The 20,147-nt window shown below is 39.6% G+C and overlaps 2 protein-coding genes across 4 annotated transcripts in view; one reads left to right on the forward strand and one right to left on the reverse strand.

The window, feature by feature from the left end:
* The window catches only part of nipa1 (NIPA magnesium transporter 1), an 87,504-nt gene that overhangs the window by 4,209 nt on the left and 63,148 nt on the right, over positions 1 to 20,147 (forward strand). Inside the window, exon 2 of the mRNA XM_073044130.1 lies at positions 1,671 to 1,717. Coding sequence (XP_072900231.1) covers positions 1,671 to 1,717 — 47 coding nt within the window. The remainder of the gene's footprint in view (positions 1 to 1,670; positions 1,718 to 20,147) is intronic.
* LOC140727001 (uncharacterized) overlaps positions 4,291 to 20,147 on the reverse strand; it is a 32,424-nt gene continuing 16,567 nt past the window's right edge. For 2 of the 3 annotated variants that reach the window (XM_073044128.1, XM_073044125.1), the window contains 5 exons: positions 19,817 to 19,847; positions 17,510 to 17,547; positions 16,560 to 16,634; positions 11,435 to 11,493; positions 4,291 to 4,725 (listed from right to left, as the gene is read on the reverse strand). In XM_073044128.1, the coding sequence (XP_072900229.1) occupies positions 4,648 to 4,725; positions 11,435 to 11,493; positions 16,560 to 16,634; positions 17,510 to 17,547; positions 19,817 to 19,847 (281 nt within the window). In that variant the 3' untranslated portion in view covers positions 4,291 to 4,647. The remainder of the gene's footprint in view (positions 4,726 to 11,434; positions 11,494 to 16,559; positions 16,635 to 17,509; positions 17,548 to 19,816; positions 19,848 to 20,147) is intronic. The other variant, XM_073044126.1, reaches the window with a different exon arrangement.

Genomic DNA, 20,147 nt, shown 5'->3' on the forward strand with positions numbered 1-20,147 from the left:
ATAGGAGATCTAATATTGCATCCTCTGTAGTCCATTTTCCTTCTCAACCCCATTTTCCTGCCTTCTCTCCCTGTAACCCTTCACACCCTGACTAATCAAGAACCTATCAAAATCCGTCTTAAATAAACCCAATGACTTGGCGTTCACAGCTGCCTATGGCAATGAATTCCACAGATTTACCATGGTCTAGCTAAAGAAATTCCTCCTTATCTCCATTCTAAATGGGCGACCCTCTATTTGAAGCTGTTACTTCTGGTCTTAGATCCCCCCACTATTGGAAACATCCTCTCTATATCCACTCTATCTAGGAGTTCCAACATTCGATAGGTTTCACTGAGATCTCCCCTCATTCTTCTAAACTTTAGGGAGTACAGGCCCAGAGCCATCAAGTGGTCCTCATGCAATAACCCTTTCATTCCCAGAATCATTCTTATGAAGCTTCTATGAACCCTCTCCAATGTCAGTACATCTGTTCTCAGATGAGCCCAAATCTGTTCACAGTGCTCCAAGTGAGGCATCACCAGTGCTTTTTAAAACCTCAGCATCATTTCCTTCCTTTTAAATTCTAGTTCTCTCGAAATGAATGGTAGCATTGTTATTCCCTTCCTCACCATCAACTCAACCTGCAAGTTAACCTTTGGGGAATTCTGCAAGTCCCTTTGCACTTCAAATTATTGAATTTTCTCCCAGCACTGTATTTCATCAGTCACTTCTTTGCTCATTCCAAGTCCTTCTGCAGACTCCCTGCTTCTTCAACACCACCTAACCCTACACCTATCTTCGTATTGTCTGAAAACTTGGCCAAAAGGCCATCAATTCCATCATACAAATCATTCACATATAACATAAAAAGCAGTTCAACACTGATCCCTGTGTAACACCGCTAGTCACCGACAGCAAGTCAGAAAAGGCTCCCTTAATTCCCACTCTGCCTGCTGACAGTCCTTTATCCATGCTAGTATCTTTCCTATAATACCGTGGCCTCTTGTTAAGCAGCCTCATGTGCAGCACCTTGTTAAAGGCCTGAATATCCAAGTACACAACACCCACCAATTCTCCTCTGTCTATCCTGTTTGTTATTTCCTCAAGTAATTCCAACAGATTTGACACGCAAGATTTTCCCTTAACCATTAAGACTTAATGAAACCATGCTGACTACTGTCTATTTTATCATGTGTCTTCAAGTACCCTGAGACCTCATCCTTAACAATGGACTCTTAACATCTTCCCAACCACTGAGGTCAGGCTAACTGGGCTATAATTTCCTTTATTCTGCTTCCCTCCCTTCTTAAAGAGTGGAGTGACATTACCTGGGGTTGAATTGGTGACTCTCACAGAATCTGAGTCAGAAGGTTGTGGTTTCATGTCCAATTCCAGAGATTAAAGAACAAAATTCTAGACTGCCATCCCAGTACAGTTGATTTATATATCTCCATCATTATAATGGAAATTACATTTCAAAAGCATTTCATTGGTTGTAAGCTCTTTTGGAATTTTCAGCAAGGAACATAAAAGGCTTCAGGTGAATGTGTCTAGTTTTCCTCAAACTTTTTTCTTGTTTTGATGTAAAGTCATTAACCTGAAATACTAGCTCTCTTCCATTCAGCTTAATCCACTGAATATTTCCAAGGTTTACTGTTTCTATTTTTGTCTGATTTTTGTCTTCACAGGACCATAGCAACTGGAAAAGTCAAGTTTACTATTCAGCATGAACACGGTATTATGGCTGATCTATGATCATATACCCTTATGTTTCTCTTATTCCTTAATGTACTGTATTTCTGTATTTAAGAAAGCTATCAATCTCAGCTTTAAAATACTGTTGATGTAGCACCAATGCTACCTGTGGAAGTTAATTACAAATTTCTATTAATCTTTGTTTGCATTAGTATTTCATACCTTTACTCATTAAAGACTCAACTATAATATTTAGACACTGCCTCCTTTGACTTCCCCATTAATACATATTGTTTCTCTTTTCTTCCTTTTTCCTCCTTTTCTTGAAAGCCTTCAGCTAATCATCCTGCAAATTTTAAGTGAAATCTTATTTGATGTAATCTTTCGGCAATTTATCCTAAAAGTCAAGGTAAGCTTTATGTCACCAAAAACTCCAGCAGGTTTCTACAGATATTCTGTGGAGAGCATTCTGACTGGTGGTATCACAATTTGGTATGGAGATGGCAGAGCACAGAATCAGAAAAAGCTGCAGAGTTGTAAACTCAGGCAGCTCCATCACCTTGAAGATATTGAAGATCAAAATAAATTTAGCATCAAAGAGTGTGTGTGTTCACAGTAGAACAAATAAATACAATAGAATCAATGAGAAACTACGCACCATCAAAGTCTGAGAAAAAATTAAAATGTACAAGATGATCTATGCAAATACAAAATAATAATAATAAATACTAAGATCATGACTTGTCATGGAAAATGAATCCACTTTCTACTCTTATCTACTCTTCTTCATCTTCAATAGGCAATGCCTGAAGAAAACATCATTGATCATTAGGGACCCTCACCATCCAGCACATGCCTTCAGTACTTCAATCGAGGAGATACAGGAGCTTGAAGACACACACTCAACATTTTAGGAACAGTTTTTCCTCTCTGCCATCAGATTCCTGAATGGTCCATGAACCCATGAGCACCACTTCATTTTTTCCTCTCTTTTTGCACTACTTTTTTTAAAATTATATTTGTAATTTATAGCAATTTTTTATTTGTTGCACTAAATTTCACAACAGGTGTAAGAAAGGTTAATAACTTTCTGATTCTAAAGTATATGGTAAATCACTGGTGCATTTCTCCAAAGCCCATATACTATTCTTGAATTGTACAGTGCATGTGTGATCTCATCAGGACTATAGCAAACTTGCAGTTCCTCACGTTGTAACATTCTAGCTATTGTACATTTTCATAACATTTAACAGTATACCTAATCCACGAACTCCAGGGTCCTGCCATTAACATATATTGTTGAAGGACAATGTTAGCTGTGAAGTGAGGGCAGTTAAGAGAAGATATTTGTCTTGTAGAAGTTGAGTGCAAGATCTTTGTTCTTGTATACTTTCATGAATGAGTCAATGATGGCTCAGATCTCAGCCTCTAAGCTGCAATTGTTGTGTGCACATGCTGCATTAGGGCATTTCATGGCACTACATTATGGATAGGATACAGTCTGATTTGTCTTGGTGGTTTAACAGTTCTTGAGAGTTGTTGGAGCAGCGGTTTTCCAATCACGTGGAGACCATTACTTCACACACCTGACTTGTGTAAGGTGTTGGACAGTAAAATTGATTTTACCCTGAAAATTTATTGTCCTAGGGCTGGAATGATTGTCCTTCAAACCACAAGGTTCTATGTGCAAGATATCAATGCAATCTTTGGACCCTGGGAATCAATACCTCCCTCGACAAATGGAACCTTGACTTCCTCATCGATAGACTGCAATCAGTAAGCATAGGCAGCAACACTTCCGCCACAATTATTCTAAACAATGGTGTTCCACAAGGTTGTGTCTTCAGTCCCTTACTCTGCTTCCTGTACACTAATGACTGCATAGCCAGATTCTGCTCTAACGCCATCTACAAATTTTCAAATGATAATTCTGGATCTCAAATAACGATGAGTCATAGTAGAGGAACGAGATAGGGAGTTTAGTGACATCTGTCATGACTGACAACATTTCATTAACTTCAGGAACAGTGGCAGTGGGCATATTCCTGTCCACCTCAACGTTAAGAGGTTAAGAGCTTCAAGTTCTTAGCAGTGAACATCACCAATAAATCATGATGTTGGTCGGACGACAAAAAAATGGAAAGGTTCAGATAATAGTTCCAGTTGTTATTTACTGGTGCTGCTATACAGTTTCCTCCAGTTTGTTAGTCCTTTTTATGGTGTGTTTAGCCTCTGTTCAGATAAAATCAACATTTAATATTGTGGCCAACGCGAGGAAATCTGCAGATGCTGGAAATTCAAGCAACACACACAAAATGCTGGTAGAACGCAGCAGGTCAGGCAGCATCTATAGGGAGAAGTGCTGTTGACATTTCGGGCCGAGACCCTTCGTCAGGACTAACTGAAAGGAAAGATCGTAAGAGATTTGAAAGTAGGAGGAGGAGGGTGTGTTGATTTATTATTGTGCTTTATTTTAATGAGTAATGGAGGTACAGTTCAGCATCCTATTACTTTGAACTATACCTGCGCTGGCCTGCCGTTTGGAATATTCAATCATCCATCATATAACTGTACAAAATACATTCAAATTTTTTAAAATCTTGAGCCAAGAAATGAGTTTATTGTAAGTAATTTATTAATAGAAGCATGAATAAGGTATCTCTAATAGCACATCACATTCAACCAAACAAGGAACAAACAATCATGTCAAGTTGCTTTCTGTAAAATATTATATAATATGATCTTATTGGTCCTGTTCCTATAACTGTAAAATTTTAAGGAGCAAATAATTTTTATTGGAAGTTAGAACAGTTAACGGTTACAGAAAGTGCAGAACATTTAGTTAAATGACCTTGGGATTGATATTCATTGGCTATTCTTCAGCAAGTGCCACACTGACAGTGAATTAACACATACTGCTGTTGTGTATCCTGGGATACAATTGATTTAAGCCTCAGATAAAGAATTCATTTATTGCTGGTCTCCTTGCAATTTTCCATCTTCTGATTCCTCTACGTGACTGGAGTCTTTCACATCAGCTTCTTTCATCTAAGAGAAAAGGATTTAAATGTTAATGTAATTTATATTCCGTGCAAAGATGGGATTTACATACTTTAAACTTTTTGGAGTTTTCAGCATTTTATGCAGAAACTTGTACAACTTTAGGGTGAAATGGTTATGCCATTGAGTCTGAACTACCATGCAATACTGTAACCAGATTTGGAATTACTTGTCACTTTTCCTTTTAAGGCTGCCAAACTAGAGAGAAGTAAGTTTGGGTTTTGCTTGAATGGCTGGCTTCTTAACTTAGTCCAATCATCGCCTTAATTTCTCCAAATGAAGTCTCCAGAGTTTTCAACCAGCAGTAAATTTTAAATTCCTTTTTTTAAGTGGTGAACAATATGCCTTTAACTATAAAAATCCTCAACTTTCCCCTATTGTAAAGATCAATAATAGCCACTAAGAGACATGGGCTCCTGTCTGACCACCTAACTCATAATTTCCAATGATAACTTAATGAAAAGATATTCATTTATGTATAATTTTTCATAAATTATATTGTATTTGTTTATTTTCTTGTAAATGCCTGCAAGAAAATGACTCTCAAGGTGGTGCATGGTGATATACACAGTATGTACTTGATAATAAATTTACTTTGACTGTAACTTTGAGCATTATCATCAAAGTCAGCGTACAACTGTGATAGTTGAAAAATAGAATTGTTCTGAAACTGAATCCACTGCCCTAGTACTGCAGAAAATCGGCTTCAGTACAACTGTGAAAGCATCCTGTCACCTGCGTGGCAAAGCTGCTCCTACTCACCTTGCAGACTAACAAATCGATTCAATCGATCACTTCTGGGGTGACTTACGGAACGGCGATCTCGAGTAGCGGAGCTCAATGGATACGTTTAAATATTCCCCTTTCAGCCTAATACAGCTGAGAATCACAACTGCTTCCAAGGTTTGCATAGCTAATAAAGATGTCTTAATGCAATTGAACAAATTATCGTTGCTTAAAACCAACGGAAGCAATGCCGATTGTGGCCTTACTTCTCGCCGGATTCCACCTAGGAAATGTGGCTGCAGGTCAGGGGTACAAGTGCTTTTAAGGGAACGTGGTTTTTGACTCTGTACCAACTATCTTGCTGGAAAACGTATGGTCTCTAGTAAATAAAATCGAAGATCTTGCAGCCAGTGAGCTGTGTCAGAGGGACATTAGGACCGCATGCGTCCTTTGTTTCACAGAATCCTGGTTAACCCCTTCCGTACCGGACGCAGCATTTAAGATTGACCGTCATGATAGGACTGTCACGTCTGTCAAAAGCAGTGGTGAATGTGTATACCTCATGATCTACTCCCCTTGGTGCCCAAATGTATCAGTGTGTCCCAATTCTGCTCACTAGACCTGAAATATCTCACCATTAAGTGCTGTCCATTTTACTTGCCGTTGGAGATTTCTGCAATCGTTTTAGTACTGTACTAGCATACATTCTACCTCAGGCCCAAGTCAAACAGGCTTTAGATGATCTGAGCAATGGGATCAGCATGCATGAAACTGCCACCTTGATGGCTTCACCATCATTTTGAGATATTTTAACCAGGCCCGCCAAAAAAAAATCACTAAGTAATTATCATCAGTAACTCACTTGCAGTACCAAAGGAAAGAACGCACTGGATCACTGTTACACCACCATCAAGAATGCCTACCATGCTATTCCACATCCTCACTTCCGAAACTCTGATCACCTGGCAAAACTTCTACTCCCTAAGTATAAACAGAGACTGAAGCCTGCAGCATCAGTAGTGAGGACCAAGAAAGTATGGACAAAGGAAGCACAGGAGCGCTTACAGGACTACTTTGAATCAGTGGACTGGACTGTATTTAGGGATTCATCCTTGAATCTGGATAAGTATGCTGCAGTTGATGATTTCATTAAAACTTGTGTTGATGAGTGTGTGCCTATGAAAACCTGCTGTACATTCCCAAACCAAAAACCATGGATGAACCAGGAGGTACATCATCTGAGGGCTAGATCTATGGCATATAAGCCTGGTGTCCCAGGTCTGTACAAGAAAACCAGGTATGACTTGAGGCAGGCTATTTCAAGGGTAAAGAGACAATTCTGAGCGAGGTTGCATGTCAACTCGGGCAGGGTTTGCAGGACATTACTTCCGATAAAGCAAAACCCAATAGCATGAATGACTGCAATGCTTCACTACTAGATTAGCTCAGTGCTTTCTGTGCCCACTTTGAAAGGGTGAACATAACTACAGCTGTGAAGATCCCTGCTGCACCCAGTGACTCTGTGATCTGTGTCTCAGAGGGTGATGTTAGGCTGTCTTTAAAGAGGGTAAACCCTTGGAAAGCAACAGGCCCTGATGGAGTACCTGGTAAGGCTCTGAAAGCTTGTGCCAACCAACTGGCAGGAGTTTTCAAGGACATTTCCAACCTCTCACTGCTACAGTCAGAAGTTCCCACCTGCTTCAAAAAGGCAACAGTTATACCAGTGCCCAAGAAGAGTAGTGTGAGCTGCCTTAATGACTATCGCCCCATAACACTCACATCTATTGTGATGAAATGCTTTGTGAGCTTCATGGCTAGAATGAATTCCTCTCTCAGCAAGGACCTGGACCCATTGCAATTTGCCTATCACCACAATAAGTCTACAGCAGACGCAATTTCAATGGCTCTTCACGCAGCCTTAGATCACCTAGACAATACAAACACCTATGTCAGGATGCTGTTCATCGACTATAGCTCAGCACATAACACCATCATTCCCACAATCCTGAATGATGTTACAGAAATTGGGCCTCTGTACTTCCCTCTGCAAATGGATCCTCTACTTCCTGATGGGCAGTCTATAATCTGTTCAGATAGGTGATGATATCTCCTTGCTGATGATCAACACTGATGTACCTCAGGGGTGTGTGCTTAGCCCACTGCTCTACTCACTCTATACCCATGACTGTGTGACTAGGCATAGCTCCAATACTATCTACAAATTTGCTGATGATTCAACCATTGTTGGTAGAATCTCAGATGGAGATGAGGGGGCATACAGGCGCGTGATATACCAGCTAGTTGAGTGGTGTTGCAGCAACAATCTTGCACTCAATGTTGGTAAGACAAAAGAGCTGGTTATAAACCGGGAAGAGTAAGGTGAAAGAACACAAACCAATCCTTGGAGGGATCAGAAGTGGAGAGTGTGAGCAATTTTAAGTTCCTGGGTGTCAAAACCTCTGAGGATCTAACCTGGTCCCAACATATTGATGCAGCTATAAAGAAGGCAAAAACACAGTTATATTTCATTAGGAGTTTGAAGAGATTTGGTTTGGCAACTAAAACACACTAACTTCTCTAGATGTACCGTGGAGAGTGTTCTGACAGCCTGCATCACTGTCTGGCATAGGGTGGAGGGAGGGGTGGTTGATGCACAGGATTGAAAGAAGCTACAGAAAATAGTAAAATTAGTCAACTCCATCTTTAAGGAGCGATGCCTCAGAAAGACAACGTTCATTTTAAAGGACAACCCAGGGCAGGCCCTCTTCTCATTGACTGACTGTAATTGGTTTACTTATTTATTTTCTTTCTATATTATCATGCTGGTGATAATAAACCTGATTCTGATCTCTTAACTCTCCAATACGTAAGCAGTCCATCTGGACCTGGAGTTTAATAGTGGTGAACAGGCCAATACTTACAAAAATAAACTGTTTCCAAACATTGAATTTCATCATAAAACCCAAAAAAATGAAAGGCCTTTGAAATGTACCATGGAGTGCATTCTGACTGGCTGCATCACCATCTGGTATGGGGGAGAGGGGAGCTACTGCACAAGATTGAAGTAAGTTGCAAAAATTAGTCAGCTCCATCATGAGTACTTGCCTCTGTAGTATCCAAGACATCTTCAAAGAGCGATGTCTTAGGAAGGGGGTGTCCATCATTAACGATCCTCACTGCCCAGGACATGCTCTCTTCACACTGTTACTGTCGGGAATGAGGTACAGAAGCCTGAAGGCACACACTCAGTGATTCCAAAACAGCTTCTTCCCTTCTCCAATCTGGTTTCTAAATGATCATTGAATCTATCAACACTACCTCACTAATTTTTTATTTCTGTTTTTTATACTGCTTATTTTAACTTAAATTTAATAGAGAGATATATACTTAATGTAACTTCATTTTTCCCTCTATTTATCATGCATTTCATTGAACTGCTGCCGTAAAGTTAACTAATTTCACAACATATGCCGGAGATATGTAAGTAAGTACATGTTCGGCACAGCTTTGTGGGCCGAAGGGCCTGTATTGTGCTGTAGGTTTTCTATGTTTCTATATTAAATATGATTCTAATTCTGACTCTGAACATAATGCACAATTTCCAGGCCAGAGATTAAGAAATGGTATCAGCCTGGTCTTTGTGCTTCATTAACTCAAATCCAAGCTCTCAGATCTACAGACTGATTCACTTACAAGTCAAAATTTAATTTACTAAAGATGAATGAGATAAATAAAGTTAGGTAGTGTGAATGAGGGAGAATCTGGTACGGACTTGTAAAAGTCAATGCACACATTGTTCATGAACCAAAACAGTGGAGACAAGGGAAAAACAGAAAATTGTGAAAGAACCTACAAAGTAATCCCATGGCCATGGGAAGAGAAGAAAAGTCAAAATTTTTGGTCAGGGACTCATCAGAATGGAAAAGGGTATTAATGCAATGGATTATTATGGTGTGGAGTACTTATGGAATTACTAAGGAACAATATATCTGTTCCCTATAAGCAAAAATATAAGTATTGGGTAAAGAGCATTGACATATTTGTGATTATGATTGGTAAGGAACACAGATTAATTATTTATGACCAAAATACCACGTCACAGTGATAATGGAAATTAATGTTGAAAATAGCAAGGAGTACATTTTCTAGCAGGAATTGAGACCATCAGGGTGTCCAAGGTTAATAACAACACAGCATTGCCTCCATCTAAACAGTTACATTATTTATAGTGTAGCTTAAGTCATGACATTTAATTCCAGTATACTATTATTAGGTTACATGAAACTAGACTAACTGCTGCTTTTAGCATTTTAATTCTAACCATGTTATCTCATTGAAAACTATATCACACTTATTTGATTTATTTTATGTACGTAATTTCAAGCAATCCTGAGTCTTACAAAATAAATGAAACACAAAATTGAGGCCTTGCTTTTCTAAGGGATTTCTATCATTGTGCAGAGGAAAGGAACTTACAGAGCAAGTAATTTAAATTATGTTGCCCTGTTTTCCAAGAATGTGAGAACATCACTTTGCCACATTTTAACCACAGAACCAACAACAGATCCAATCTCAGTGCAGGCTAGAGTTGGACAAGGCTTTAGTCATCAATGACTTTAAATACATTACCCTTCTTCAACAAGCTTCCTAGTGGAGTGGAATTAATCCACAGGCAAAATAAGAAACTTTGCCTTCATAAAAGTATCTGGGTCTTTCCATCCTCATCAGCAAACTTCAGTGTGCAGGCCACATTTGCATATGGACATGCTGAGCCTTAGGTTGACTTGTTCAACAAAAAATGTTTAAGTAAGTGGGTCTAGCATTCTCCATAAGAACAAAGGTCCTCCTCCAGTGTGCCTCTATGGTAGAACCCCAAACTGCCCACCAACCCATACCAATGCCACTGACGAGAATCTGGAGAAAGTTAATACATTGGGAACCATGTCTCAGGGAAGATAGACATCATTGGTGAAATTGACATGTACTTTCAGTACTCGAACACAGCCTTTGACTGAGGAAAAGTGATTGAACATTAAGATTTAATAGCCAGCTTGAAGCTTATCATCAAGCAAGCATAAGTGATCCTTATCTTTCTGTTGTTGGGGAACAGACAGTCTACAACAGCAACCTCAAAGCATGAAGAGCTCAACTTTCACTGCCTGTGTAAAATCCACTGCCAGGTTGACCTATCTAATGTTCGCATCCCCTCCCAAACATTAGGTTTACTCATCTCTGCACTGAACTAACACTGTAGCCTGCAATTAATGGGCTCCTGGACAGGCTGTAGCGATGAATTGGTTTTGTGGCTGTGGAGTCACTTTCATGTTGTTTGCATGATTCTAGGCCTCTGTGCCTCCCTCTGCAACTGGATCCTTGACTTCGTAACTGGTAGACCACAATCTGTGCAGATTGGAGATAACATCGCCACCTCACTGACGATTAACACTGGCACTCCCACAGGTATGTGTGCTTAGCACACTGCTCTACACTCTCTACATCCAAGATTGTGTGTTTGGCATAGCTCAAACGGCACCTATAAATTTGTTTATGATACTACCATTGTTGGCAGAATTTCAGATGGTGACAAAATGACGTACAGAAGCGAGATATACCAGTTAATTGAATGATGTAGTAACAACCTTGCACTCAACATCAGCAAGACCAAAGAACTGATTGTGGACTTCAGGAAGGGTAAGACAAGGAAACACAATTCAATTCATATTTTCAAGTGTGTGATTTAGAATTATATCTACTGTTATATACTTCATACAAAGGAATGCCATTCCATTGCAATTAAAATAACAGAAGAGTGACGTGGTACTCCTACATGGAAAAGATAAATTAGCCCCCCCTTTCAATTGGTAACCTAAAAATCACTTAATGATGAGAATATTATAAATTGTAAAGGCACTTTGGGTTATCTGCTTATTTCCAACTGGTTCACGACATTTTATTGCCAAAAATTGCTGACCTCTATTGGACTTGTATTTTCATCTTCATCTTCATTCTTGTTGGGTTCTTGCATTCCTGCTGAAGAAGTAAAAAGTAACAGAAACAAAGAAAACCTACAGCACAATACAGGCCCTTTGGCCCACAATGGTGTGCTTACTTTAGAAATTACCTAGGGTTACCCATAGCCCTCTATTTTTTTGAGCTCCATGTACCTGTCCAGGAGTCTCTTAAATCACCCTATCGTATCTGCCTCCACCATCATCACCAGCAGCCCATTCCACGCACTCACCACTCTCTGCATAATAAACTTATCCCTGACATCGCCTCTGTACCTACAATTGTGCCCTCTCGTGCTAGCCATTTCAACCCTGGGAAAAAGCTTCTGACTATCCACATGATCAATGCTTCTCATCATCTTATACATCTCTGTCAGGTCACCTCTCATGCTCCGGCGCTCCAGGGAGAAAAGGAGCAAAGGATGTTGGATTCACTCAACCTATTCTCATAAGGCATGCTCCCCAATCCAGGGAACATCCTTGTAAATCCACAGTTATTAAAATCATGTGCCTTTTCGCAGTAAATCTTAAAATGGAGTTCCATGCCAAATTAGCAACTTTTTAGGTTCTTGTTTAATACAAATCATGCTGCTTGTTTTTGTTGCAGTTTTCAAAGTTGACTGTCATCTGAAATTAGAGATTTTCATTTCAGTGACGCTATTGTGGGCCGAAGGGCCTGTATTGTGCTGTAGGTTTTCTATGTTTCTATTGTGGAAGGCCCTTAGTGTAGGATTGGAAAAAATGATGAGATAATTAGAAAGCACTTGTATTATGTGGTGATCAGGTAGAGTTATTTGAGCCAAGGAATCTGCTGGGTTAACCTGCTAAAATAAGGAAAAATCATTAAGAATTGAAAAAGAAATCATACTTAAGGGCTTGGTTGAACTTGTACACCTCTGTCAAAAGGCATGTTTCAATAGTCATGGGAGATTTTAACATGCAGGTAGATTGGGAACATCAGGTTGGTAATGGATCTCAAGAGAGTGAATTTGTTGAATGCTTTTTAGAACAGCTTGTCATTGAGCCAACTAAGAGATCAGCTGGACTGGATTGGGAGGTAATAACGAACCGGAGGTGATTAGGGAGCTTAAGGTAAAGGAACCCATAGGAAGCAGTGATCACAATATGAATGAGTTCAACTTGAAATTTGCTAGGGAGAAAGTAAAGTCTGATGTAGCAGTATTTCAATAGAGTAAAGGAAATTACAGTGGTATGAGAGAGGAGTTGGCCAAAGTAAATTGGAAGGAGATGCTGGCAGGGATGACAACAGAACAGCAATTGCTTGATTTTCTGGGGAAACTGAAGAAGGTGCAGCATAGATATATTTCAAAAACAAAGAAGTACACAAATGGCAAAATAGTGCAACCGTGGCTTACAAGGGAAGTCAAAGCTAAGGTAAAAACAAACGAGAGGACATACAACAAAGCAAAAATTAATGGGAAGGCAGAGGATTAAGAAGCTTTTAAAAATGCTTAGAAAGCAACTAAAGGAATCATTAGGAGGGAAAAGATGAAATATTAAAGCAAGCTTGCAAACAATATCAAGGTGGATAGGAAAAGGTTTTTCAAGTATATAAAAAACAAAACAGATGAGAGTGGATATAGGACTGCTGAAAATGAGGCCAGAGAAATAATAATGGAGGACAAGGAGATGGTAGATGAACTAAATGTGTACTTTGCATCTGCCTTCTCTGTGGAAGATACTAGCAGTGTGCCCAGTATTGAAGGGTGTGAGGGAAGAGGAGTACAGTTACAATTACAAGGGAGAAAGTGTTCAAAAAGCTGAAAGACCTGAAAGTGCATAAGTCACCTGGACCAGATGAACTGTACCCTAGGGTTCTAAAAGAGTTAGCGCTAGAGATTGTGGAGGCATTAGTAATGATCTTTCAAAAATCATTAGACTCTGGTATAATTCCAGAGGACTGGAAAATTGCAAATGTCACTCCGCTCTTTAAGAAAGGAGGGAGGCAGCAGAAAGGAGATTATAGACCTGTTAGCCTGACCTTTCTGGTTGGGAAGATGTTGGATTCAATTGTTAAGGATAAGGTTATGGAGCGCTTGGTGACATAGGACAAGACAGGACAAAGTCAGCATGGTTTCCTTAAGGGAAAAGCTTCCCTGATGAACCTGTTGGAATTCTTTGAGGATATTACAAGTAGGATAGGAAAGGGGATGCAGTGGATGTTGTATATTTGGATTTTCAGGAGGCCTTTAACAAGATGCTTACCAAGTTAATTGTCCATGGTATTACAGGAGCATTGGCTGATTGGTAGGAGGCAGCGAGTGGGAATAAAAGGATCTTTCCTGGTTGGGTGCCAGTGGTTTTCCGCAGGGGTCAGTGTTGGGACTGCTTCTTTTTATGCTGTGTATCAACGATTTTGATGATGAAATAGATGGCTTTGCCACCATGTTTGCAGATGATACAAAGATTGGTGGAGGGGCAGGTACTGTTGAAGGAACAGGTAGGCTGCAGAAGGACTGAGAAACATTAGGAGAATGGGCAAGAAAGTAACAAATGAAACACAGTGTTGGAAAATGCATGGTCATGCACTTTGGTAGAAGAAATAAATGTGCAAACTATTTTCTAAACAGGGAGAAAATCCAAAAATCCCAGATGCAAAGGGACTTGGGAGTCCTTGTGCAGAACACCCTAAAGGTTACCTTGCAGGTTAAGCCAGTGGTGAGGAAGGCAAATGCAATGTTAGCATTCATTTCAAGAGGTCTAGAATATAAGAGCAGGAATATGATGCTGAGGCTTTATAAGGCACTGGTGAGGCCTCACCTTGAGTATTGTGAACAGTTTTGGGCTCTTTATCTAAGAAAAGATGTGCTGGCATTGAAGTGCATTCAGTGGAGGTTCACAAGGATGATTCTGGGAATGAAAGGGTTATCATAAGTTTGATAGCTCTGGGATTGTACTCACTGAAATTTAGAAGGATGAGGGGAAATCTCATTGAAACCTTTTGAATCTTGAAAGGCCTAAACAGAGTAGATATGGAAAGAATGTTTCCCATGGTGGGTAAGTCTAGGACAAAGAGGGCACAGCCTCAGGAAAGAGGAGCATCCATTTAAAACAGAGTTGCAAAGAAATTTCTTTAGCCAGAGGGTGGTGAATTTGTGAAATTTGTTACCTCAGGAGGTCAGGTCACTGCATGTATTTGAGGTGGAGGTTGATAGATTCTTGATTGGCCATGTCATCAAAGGGTACGGGGAGAAGGCTGGGCAGTGGGGCTGAGGAGGGAAGAAAAGGATCAGCCATGATGGAATGCTGGAGCAGACTTGATGGGCCAAATAGCCTAATGCTACTCCTATGTCTTATGGTCTTATGAATCAAATAGGCTATCTAATTATGAGGAAACATCTTGGTTTAGGAGAAAAACTAAGAAAGATTGAGTGATATAGTGGTTTTTCCTCACGTGCTCTAGCTCGAGAATGATAACTAATTTTGGCACCAGTCCCCCAACTCAGATAACATTAACTAGTTAAGCACATTTTGGAGAATTGATTTGTTTTCTTTTACTCTGAAAGTTGGTCCAATGAAATATTCTGAAAAAGACTAACATTGTCTATTTCACAGTCAGGCAGGTTTTTACAGGGAAGTGTTACAATAGGCAAGCAAGCATTGTCTCTTCATTACAGAAATCTCATAGACAGACCCAATTAAACTGGGAACTATTAATCCCTCTCCCACTGGACAGAAGATGCTAGTTGAAACTACACACTACCAGACACAAGGAGAGCTTCTACCATCTATAATTAGGCTCATGTGTTCAAGATTAATTCTTGATCTCCCATTGTGGCCCTTACACTTTCTTTGTTTGCCCACACTGTAACTTCTCTGTTGCTGCTGCTCTCTATTCTACATTCTTTTCTGAGTACTTCAATGTACTGAAATATAGCATGAGCTGCCTTAATGGCACACAAACGAAGGATTTTCACTCTATCTCAGTACACATGACAATAATAAACCAATACCAAGTGTTACATTACATTAGAGGCCAGCACGGACATTTTAGTGATAATAATATTTATTTTTAAATTAGAAATACAGCACGGTAGCAAGCCCTTACAGCCCAGCAAGCTGGTGCTGCCCAATTACACCTTGTTACCAACTAACTTACACACACTCATCTTTGGAATGTGGGAGGAAACCAGAGCACCTGGAGAAAACCCATGCTGTCACAGGAAGGACATACAATTTCTTTACAGACAACGGCAGGAAACAGATCTGGGTCCCTGGCGATGTAATAGCGTTATGCTAACTGCTATGCCACTGGTGTTGCATTCTGTTAATCAATACCATGTTATTAATGTGTCATAGAAAACTACAGCACAGAAACAGGCTCTTCAGCCCATCTAGTCCATACTGAACCATTTAAGCTGCCTCATTCCATTGACCTGCACCCAGAACATAGCCCACCATACCCCTCCTATCCATGTACCTATCCAAACTTCTCTTGAACGTTGAAATCAAAATTGCATCCACCACCGGTGCTGACAGTTCGTTCCACACTTCCACCACTCTGAGTGAAAAAGTTTCCCGTTATGTTTCCCTTAAACATTTCACATTTCACCCTTAGCGCATGACCTCTAGTTGTAGTCTCAACCAATCTCAATGGAAAAAGACTACTTGCATTTACCCTATCTATACACTTCATAATTTTGTATACCTCTATCAAATCTTCCCCTAAAGAGAATGAAGTTATAACCTATTTAATCATTTTTTATAACTCGGGTCCTCCAGTCCTGGCAACATCCTTGTAAACTTTCTACTCTTTCAATCTCATTTCCACCTTTCCTGTAGGTAGGTGACCAAAACTGCACACAATGCTCCAAATTACACCTGACTTACATCTTCTACAACTTCAACATCTCATCCCAGCTCCTGTACTCAGTTCTTTGATCAATGAAGGCCAAAAGTTTTCTTAATGACCCTATCTACCTGCGACACCACATTCAATGCATTTTGGACCTATATTCCCAGGTCCCTTTGTTCTACCACATTCCTCAGTGCCCTAAGCTCATTGCGTAAGATCTACGCTGGTTGGTCTTACACTGAGTTATTTTCTGAATGAATAAGACTACTTACCATTCATTCCATCTGTGGATCCCTTTGCGTCATTGTCATCATTCTCTGACTGCATTTGAACAGCATCTCGAGTTTCTTTAGGGGAAAGTAAACAAATCTTGTCATAAACACTGAATATACCAAAGAAATATATCCACACCTAAGACTTTTGCACAGTACTATATTTGTCAACATGGAACAGAGAGAGCGAGTTTGTGATTCTGATGGGAGCAAAGGATGTTGGGAATGGCTGGAGCATCATGGGAGGAGTTCCAGTAGCGAGGGGTGACACAACTGCAGGCACACCCAGCCCTGAGACACCATGCAAGGTCATCTGATTTCAAACAATTGGTTTAACTGATCATTACAGAATATCTCTCTGGTGTTTCCCACTCCCCTTCCCCTTTTCCCAACCATTATTCTCCTCTCTCTAACCCCTTCCCACTCTTAGTTCACAATAGTGACCCATATTAGAATCAGATTTATCATCACTCACATATGTCATGAAATTCTTTTTTTGTGGCAGCAGTACAGTGCAATACATAAAATTACTACAGTACTGTGCAAAAGTTTTAGGCACCCGAGTTATCTATCTATATCTAGCTATCTATGTATCTATATATCAAATACTTCTACACAGTACTTTAATTACAGAGAGACCCTTTATTGCATAGTATACTGATAATTGAAGTACAGCATGGCAGTCACCAAAAACTGTAAGATAGATTTGGAGAGTGTTTCTTTCATCCATAAACAATATGACGGCTGAAGTACAAGTTGTTCCCTACACACAAAAAAATTGCAAACAGTATCTAATTACAGGCATGATTTCAGAGAAATGTGTGGGGGGGGGGTGTTCTGAGTAAATAACACACATGTTAAATTGCAATGCAGCTGGCGAAGGAAAAGTGATATTTATAGATGCAAGCCGATCTCAAGCATCGAAGAAAAATATGTTTTGTTCTTCTTACCAGGTACCTCTGAACTTGGGACATCGTCATTTGGGTTACTGCAACAGTAATTTACGGAGTTGAGAATTTTGCCAAATGCAAAGAATTACATTTTTTAAAAACATGCAAATAAACCGTTCGGCTAGTATTGAATTTGCAGTCAGGAATTCCTTAAAACAATTCTGAACATGGTCTCTCGGCCTGAGTTTGCAATCAACACCAGCCAGTACATATACCCAAAGTCTTAAACCACATCCCTGCCTTAATTACAGAACTGTGAGCCTCTTGAATAGCAAGCTTGATCTATTTTATGTTCCGGGCAAATTCAGGTCTGGCTTCATTGGGTCTCAGATGAAACCAATGTGCCTCACTTCAGTTCAGTGAACAAAAAGATTCTAGGCGCTAATCACAAAAACACAAGAAAACAGAAGCATGAGTAGGCCACTCAGCCCCACAAGACTACACCAAAGCCCCACCATTACCCCTATACATTATAAAGTGATCACTGAATATACAGTATGTTCATGGTCTTCTACTGTAGCCCTTCCACTTCAAGGTTAGATGTGTTGTGTGTTCAGTGATGTCTTCTGCACATCACTATTGTAATGCATGATTATTTGAGTTACTGTTGCCTTTTTGTCAGCTTGAACCATTCTCTTCTGACCTCCCTCATTAACAAGGTCTTTTCGCCCTTAGAATTGCTGCTCACTGGATGTTTTTTTTTGTTTTTCGCACTATTCTCTGTAATGGCATAAAAAAAAGGCTTGGAACTCCTGCTCCACAGATTGTTGTGAGTGAAAATCTCAGGAGATCAGCCATTTCTGAGATACCCAAACTACCTCATCTGGCACCAACAATCATTCCACCGTCAAAATCACTTCAATCACCCAGTCTACTGTTTGGTCTGAACAACAGCTAAGCCTTTTGACCACATCTGCATGCTTTTATGCTTTGAGTTGCTGCCACATGATTGGCTGATTACATATTTGCACTAATGTGCAGGTGTACCTAATGAAGTGGCCACTGAGTGTTTGTTTGCGAAAGTCACCCCATATTCATCTAAAACTCAAGGAATACCAATCCAAACTATTTAGCCTTTCTTGACTTGCTTGCTAACTTTTTGAGATTCATGAATTAGAACACATATATCCCTCTAAGTATCACTCATAGGCAATCTCTGTCCATTTAGATAATCTGACTTGTGATTCCACTTACTGAAGTGCATAACCTCATATTCCTTCACATTAAACTCCATTGGCCATGTTTTGTCCAGTCTCTCAATTTATCTGTATTTATTTTTATTTAGAGGATGGAACAAGCCACATTATCCAGCCGCCCATAAAGTTAGCCTAATCACAGGACAATTTACAAAGACTAATTAACCTAACAGGTATATAACAGGTACTATAATTGGACAGAGCACTCAGAGGAAACCCACGCCATCACGAACAGAATGCACAAAGGCCTTACAGACGGTGTCAGAATTAGACTCTGACACCCCAAGCTGTAATGGTGTCACTATGTTACCATCGTGCTCAATTGAAGAATCACAATATCCTCATTACAACTTTCCCTTCCATCAATTTTCAACTTGGAAAACTTGAAGCCCTTACATCTTTTTCCCTCTTCCAGGTCATGAATGTGAAAAGTATACAATCGAAGGCCAAGATCCAATCTAAAAGATATTCAACTAGTTACATCCCTGCAACCTGAAAATAACCCAGTTGTTTCAGCATCTGCAGAAACTCTCCTGTACTTGCTGGGGTTTAGAAGAATGATGCGGTATGTCACTGAAACCTATGGTATATTGAAAGGCCTAGATAGAGTGGATGTGGGGAGGATGTTTGCTATAGTAGGGGGTGTAGGACCAGAGGGCATTGCCTCAGAATAGAGGTACTTTCATTTGGAACAGAGATGAGGAGGAATTTGTTCACACAGTAGGTGAATCTGTGGAATTCATTGCCACAGTTGGCTGTGGAGGCCAAGTCATTTAAAGAGGAGGCTGAAAGGTTCTTGATTAGTAAGGCCATCAAAGGTCACAGGGAGAAGGCAGGAAAATGGGATTGAGGAGGAGAGTATATCAGCCATGATGGAATGGTGGAGCAGACTTTATGAGCTAATACTGCCCTATGTCTGCCTATTACTATTTGCACTTCTGTCATTTGTTCTATAGAAGGTGGAAATAGATTAGATTCCAAACTCTTTCTACACACCTTTTAAATTTGTATTACAGCATGTAACTGATCCTACAATAAATGATCTCTTCGTTGAAACCTGTTCTAACTATTCAAGAATATATATATAAGAAAAATCCACATAAGCTTGTACCTTGCGTTATGTTCCACATCATGAGTTCCAACTGTTTAAAATAGAAATAAAACATTAAATACCGAGCATCTCTTTTATATTCTTTGATGTTTTGTCATGCAATACATTTGATGTGTAATAGTACACAGTTCTGATATTTTCCGTTGTTTTACAAGGCTATGCTTCTCTTGAAGCATTGACCAGAAAAATGGCAGATTAAAAAAATCAGTTTATTATCAAAGCATCTATGTTACCCTATACGATCCTGAGATTCATTTACAGGTTAAAAAAAAGGAATATAATGGAATTTTATGTAAAACTATATATAAATATAAAAACAATATAGATTGAT

This window comes from Hemitrygon akajei, chromosome 4, assembly GCF_048418815.1.
Source record: "Hemitrygon akajei chromosome 4, sHemAka1.3, whole genome shotgun sequence".
Taxonomy (NCBI): domain Eukaryota; kingdom Metazoa; phylum Chordata; class Chondrichthyes; order Myliobatiformes; family Dasyatidae; genus Hemitrygon; species Hemitrygon akajei.